This window comes from Stegostoma tigrinum, chromosome 26 (genome assembly GCF_030684315.1).
Source record: "Stegostoma tigrinum isolate sSteTig4 chromosome 26, sSteTig4.hap1, whole genome shotgun sequence".
NCBI classification, from domain to species: Eukaryota; Metazoa; Chordata; class Chondrichthyes; order Orectolobiformes; family Stegostomatidae; genus Stegostoma; species Stegostoma tigrinum.
The window spans coordinates 17372866-17379480 of record NC_081379.1 but is presented as its reverse complement, the minus strand read 5'-3'; the positions used below and the strand labels follow the sequence as shown (position 1 = coordinate 17379480).

General features: G+C 41.7%; 1 protein-coding gene across 1 annotated transcript; it reads right to left on the bottom strand.

Moving 5' to 3' along the window:
- Positions 1 to 1798: 1798 nt before the first annotated feature.
- LOC125464304 (testis-expressed protein 26-like) lies at positions 1799 to 2581 on the bottom strand. The gene has a single exon (XM_048556608.2). The coding sequence runs from the start codon at positions 2579 to 2581 to the stop codon at positions 1799 to 1801; it is 783 nt and encodes a 260-aa protein (XP_048412565.1).
- Between the last annotated feature and the right edge of the window lie 4034 nt (positions 2582 to 6615).

Here is a 6615-nt window from a genome sequence, read left to right as displayed (position 1 = left end):
CCATAGACATTGGGAGTCTGTTTGGTAGATCTGGGCCTGTCTGGTACTGCCTCTTGACCTCCCTGATGGCTTTGCAGAGGTTCTTTATGTTAGCCTAAGTCACCCAACTTGGATGCTGCACATCTGGTCTTCAGTAGGGAGTGGTTTCCTGATTCATCCAAGGTCAATGTCAACCAGAAACAGGTCCTAGCCCAGTTATATCTGTAAACGAAGAGGTTGACTCTTATTTCTGCACCCCTCCATTTAACTAGTCAGCCGTGAATACAGCAGGCCTAGGCAGAATTTGAGTTTTGGACGTTGTCCCTCATTTGTAGCCCAAAGGGAAGGTGTTAATCATAGGCTGGTAATATCCCTCAAGGTCCTTCAGCATAAGTTACATGGAGGTGTGACAAGTGTTGGCAGTTCATCCAAATTACACAATGAAAACCAAGACCAGACACTCTTCTGACCTTCAAGTTAAGGTGCTCACTACCTGTGACCTATGGTCATGTTCCCAAATATAAGCTGTCACTAATTTTTGCCCCACTATGCTACTACACACTAAATTATTTTTAGTATTGGATTGAAATATTCCTGAAATTAGGTTGCAACTGCAAGCAACAACTCATTGTTGCTTCCATTGGCACAATCAATATATGCTTCTCAAAGAAGTCTAATGGCAACTCTTAGCAATCCAAAAAGTTGTTTTTGGGATTGTGGGCAGTGCCAGCATTTATTTCCAATCTCTATTTGCTCCTGCTTAGGCACCACCTATTGAATGGCTTGCTAAATCATTTCAGAGGGCAGTCAAAAGTCAACAACTTTTGTGAGTCTGAGGTCACATGTAAATCAGGCTAGGAATGGATGGCAATGAAAACAGGAAGCCCGAGAGAAACTCCCCAGGTCTGTAAGCACCTGTGGAGAGAAAAAGTGGGCGATATATCTCACCGGGGCCTAACAACGAGTGTTATGGTGAGAAATGTAGGAGAATTGAGTGAGAAATTGAGTGAGACCATTCTCAATGCCGGAAGCAACCCATGGCATTTTTCTAACAAAGTTCCGGTCATCAAGATGAGATTTCTGACAGAGAATGGCAAATTGCTTATTAATGGTATTAACAGCCTCATTAACTGCAAATCTCACCTCTTTAAGATAAAGCTTCCTGTCCTGCCACCCATCAGGAGGAAACGAGATCTCAACAATTCCCAATATGAGCGTCAGATTGGATAGCTGGCAACTTCAGCTTTCTGATTCCTCTTCTTGACCTCCTCCTTGGATTCCTGACACTGACATCTCAGGAAACCTCCTTGGGTTGTGCCATAAGCATCCACGTTCATTAACAGCAGGAACCCAGCTATAGTTAGGAAGGTCTCATCAAGTCTTGCCCTACAAATTATTCTAATTAACTAGCTGTCGCTGCTGCCCATGGAAACAGCACTTGGTAGGGATGACAGTGAGGAGTCAACCAGACAAATGACTTTCTTAATTTGGTCCACATTTCTCCTTCAAATATGTTACAATCCATAATAATGGACAGAACAATTTCAAAGAAAAAAATAAGTTATTTTGAACTCGACACAAAATTGAATGTGGAAAAAGTTAATATTAAAATTTGACAAAATAATCAAAATAAATTACTAACAGTCACTTTAATGTATTGCAATATTTTTTACTGAATTAAAATATATACTCATGGTAGCAGTATTTTGTTATTAACCAATATAAAATGAAGCAAAATTCAGGTCTATAAGACATTGTTCACATAGTGATTATCTTTCTGAAAGCCTTTGTTAAGCAGAATATCAGCAAGTTACAGGGATTAGCAGATCTTTGATTTCACAGGCTGAGTGACACAGGGTGCAGTCACATTTTGCAGAAACTTTCTGAGTGCTTTTCTCTCATTTGGATTTGAATTTTGGAGTTCTCTTTGAATGGCTTCAATGTCCACTGATTTTAAGAATGAGGCAAGGTCTTCATGGGCATTACTGTAACTTTCCTCATAAGTTGTCAGTTTCTTCCTGTTCTCTTGGTTTTTGATGTGAGCGTATGTAACAGCTGGAACTATTCCTTTTGGTGGAATATCCCGGGTGGCATTGCTGCCATTGCGAGCAATGCTACTCATTAAATGCTTGTTTAAGTATGGTAAACGGTACTGATCACGGAATTCTGTGATCAGCGGATGGGGGATTTCCTTTTTCTGCACAACTGGCCTGGGAAGAATAGGTTTTAGCATGTGTCCTTTAATCCTTGCTAAAAATTGGTCCTGATATTCTGTGGAGAAATCCCGTCCAAGTATATCACGAATCTCTTTCTCAGTAGGATGTTTGTTCCAGTCCACACAAAGAGTGGGAACTCTTTCAACCTCTTTCCGATTTATATGGTGCACCATGAATATTTCATCAGGATGGGGATTATTTCTTTTATGTTCGTACCATGGTCCCTTGCTAAAGGATTCTCGCATTCCAGAGGTTTTTGAAGTATAATCATGTTGGTATGCTGACTCATATGGATTAAAAGGTGCTATGACTGCTGGACAATCTGGAACCTCTTTTGACCTATTTTTTGTGTGCATTCCTTCATTATTACTCTTGATGGGCTGCATAGTCTCTTCAGAAGTGACCCAGGACCTCCATTCCTAAAACTCTTCAATTCCTGACGGCATCTTTTAGTACATTATTGACTTTATTTCTCAGAATACTTGCTGTGCATCTGGAGAAGTTTCCTAGTGAGGTTGTTGCCTTTTTAGGCACAATCCCAAATATTTGTGAGGTTTATAATCAACTAAATGATTGTGACATCACAACAATGGTGTTATGTCACAACTACACTGTGCCATGATATCTAATGATGAGCTAAAATAGGTGCTTAAATTCTGCAAAGCACAGACAGAAAAAGGCTTAAACTACTATCCCTGTTAATATGTAAAATGACTGGTCTGTTAAAGTTAGCATTGATCTAGTGAGAGAAACTCATCCACTATTGTCAATGATACTTAGAGGAAACAATATCAAATTATCTGAAGGTATTTTTAAGTACTTATTGCATTCCAATAAAATTAGCAAAGGCAGGATTTCTGATTCATATCACTTGATATCAAACAAAAACAAACAAATTTCTTCTCACGGTATTATCCATAAGTCCTGTCAACAACTGTATGAAAATGGGCGTACTCTTCCCTGATACTGAATGATGTGAGCAATATTTAGAAACTTGGGAAACATCACAGATCAGCAGTGAAGGATTTCTTGATGTTAAAAGCAGGAAATCACATTTTCCAACCCAGTGTTGAACATTGTTGAGATTAAATTCTTGTTAAGGAGTAGTGATAAGTCTATTTACATGAATCGACATACCTTAATACCTCTCTATTAGTTAATTCTGTCTTTTTAAGCACAGTTTTGCGTTCTTGTATTGAGAATCATAGAATCCCTACAGTGTGGAAACAGGCCTTTTGTCTCAACAAGCCAACACCAACCCTTAGAGCATCCCACCCAGACTCATCCCCCAAAAACCCATCCAAGCTACATATCCCTGAACACCATGGTCAATTTTAGCATGGCCAATCCACCTAGCCTGTACATCTTTGGACGGTAGGAGGAAACCGGAGTACCCAGAGGAAACCCACACAGACATGGGGAAAATGTGCAATCTCCACCCAGATAGTCACCCGAGGGTAAAACTGAACTTGAGCTCTAGTGCTGTGAGGTGGCAGTGCTAACCATTGAGCCACCGTGCTGACTTCTGACCTTCCCCTGGAAAGAGGCAAAGGGAAGGACTGAATGAGAGGAAAGCATCTGACACTGCTGTTACTCCTGGTGGAAGTTGGACAAAGTAATGGGGTGCCCTGATTGAGTGAGAAGATAGAGTATAGAATATGTAGGGCTAGAAGTCTGGGGGTTGTCAGCCAATCGGGAAGGTTGTTGAATGAATAGTTAGAGTGGTACACTGAGCCTGGATGCAAGGTGTGTGCAGTAGCAGAATTTGTATGAGATAGCAGAGAGAAGACTGTTGCACTTAGAGTGGAGAAGTTTATTGACTATCTTGCGGCATTACAGGGCATTCCTCTGAACCATTGAAACAGAAATGGCTGAGGTGGTAACCTTGGATCAGGCAAGTGGGGTTTGCTAATATGGTCTTCTCCGTTGGTCCTGGAGAAGAGACAGTCCCATCCACCAAAACTTCCAGTCCTTGTCTGAAAAGCAGGGTACCAGTTTTCCTTTGTCCTGGGCCAAATGACAGAAACTGTGTAGTAGCTCAGGGCTGACAATTCTTTACCTGGTAGACCAGGTGCTGCCAACACCAAGAATCCTGGGATGTCCCAGTAGTGGTGAGGGATGAGTTCTCTCACTGTACAAGCAAGACCATCCAGGGAGTGTGACACATAGATAATGAGACAAGTTTTGGAAGAGAGCACAAGAAACTGACTGAGCATTGTGGAGAGAAACCCTCCACAAAACGCATTACAAACCTTACCAAAATTGACGCTTATCTGATTTCCAGTAAAATTCACCATTGCCAATTGTTTGAAAACCCATCTGGTTCACTAATCCCCTATAGGGAAGGAAACTGCCTGCTTACTTGGTCTGGCCTACATGGGACATGGCTGATTCTTCACATTGATCTCTATTACTGATTCTCCAGCAGGTGGATATTACCCTGATGCCTCCACAAAAGTCACCCCATTGCCTCGCCTTTCTACAAACCGAATTACATCTGCTTTTCAGACCCAATCTTGGGTAACATTTTGTTGAAATCCCTTAAGATTTCACAATTGGGGATTGGCATGCAATGCTGGCCCAGTTAGTGGTACCAACATCCTGTGAATGAATAGTAAAAAAAGAAAAAAAATTGGTTTTGGCACAATAGCTTTTCTTTAGGGTAGACAACAGCAGAAGGAAAGCAGGAAAAGGCAGAACATGATTTCTTTCTCTCCATCCATCTAGTAAGTTTGTTCAAATCCTTAATGAAAGGGATCAATCATTGAACTTTCTCTTTCCACACAATTTTTATGAAGCTGCAGTTAGGCCAAGTATTGTGTCCAACTCCAGTCAGTACACTTTACGAAAGATACAAACATTCATGAGCTGTTTTAGAGACAATTACCAGAATGATTCCACAAATGGAGGACTTCAGCTACAACGTTTGGAAAAACCTGCAGTTGTTCTCTTTACAGCAAAGGAGATTGAGGGCAGATTCAAAATTATGATTGATTTAGATAGGACAGACAAGAAAAACTGTTTCCATGTGCTGATAGCACAAAGACTAAGGAAGACTAAAGATTTTGTGGAAGAGATTCAGGGGAATGTGATAGCCTGGAACTTGTTGCTACAAGGATGGTGGAATCAAAAACAAATCAATTACTTCAAAGATAAGCATTTGGGGGAAATAAATATACTGGCAAAATGAATTAAATGGACTTGTTCCATTTGGAAATGAAAATAATAATGAGCTTATTTAGATTAGGTTTTTGGCAAGATATACCAAATGACATGAAAACACATCAACAGCACAGAAATTTGCCAGAAGGAAATGGGTTGCAGCTGTACCAACATGAAACTGAGCAAGGAGCCTTAACCTGTAGATAGCAGTAAGCCTTTACTGAGGTTTGGGTGCTCTGTGAATATAATTCCTACAGCAGTCCCAACTTCCTGGTTGGGGTTCTGAGCAAAAGAACTGCCGCCATGTAATGTGGGGGAATGGCTTCCCACCCTTGGTCCTGATTGTGTGAATGGCCCAGTGATGGCCTGTTCATTACCTGACTAGTTTGTAACTTGGTGGGACTTCACCATGTAGGTAACATTGATTTCTATCACTGGTTCTCTAGCAGGTGGATATCACCCCTGATGCCTCCACAAAACTCACCCCATTGCCTCACCTTTCAACAAACTGAATTACATCTGCTACTTTTCAGACCCAATCTTGGGTAACATTTTGTTGAAATCCCTTAAGATAACTGTCCTATTGTTTCTTTTCTTTATTTGTTCATAGGATTATGGGCATCGCTTGGTAGGTCAACATTTTTTAAATCTGTTGCTAATTACTCTTGAGAAGGCAGGAGTGAGCTATATTCTTGAACCGCTCCCTAGGGTGAAACTTCCTAGAGGTTGACGTGTGGGCTGACTAAATAGCTCACAAGTAGCTGGATTAATCCCAGCGATGGCGTACAGGCCCTCGTGTGCTCCTTAACTTACCATTTCAAGGTCTCAGTTGGTGGTTGAGAAAGAAGTTTGACCATGGTCTTTATCATCATTACTTCATTCCAGTGGAGGAGAAAGGTGGCAGACTTTGCGGAGGTGTGAGTGATAATGGGAACTGCAGATGCTGGAGAATCCAAGATAATAAAATGTGAGGCTAGATGAACACAGCAGGCCCAGCAGCATCTCAGGAGCACAAAAGCTGACGTTTCGGGCCTAGACCCTTCATCAGAGAGGGGGATGGGGTGAGGGTTCTGGAATAAATAGGGAGAGAGGGGGAGACGGACCGAAAGATGGAGAGAAAAGAAGATAGGTGGAGAGGAGAGTGTAGGTAGGGAGGGGATAGGTCAGTCCAGGGAAGACGGACAGGTCAAGGAGGTGGGATGAGGTTAGTAGGTAGGAGATGGAGGTGCGGCTTGGGGTGGGAGGAAGGGATGGGTGA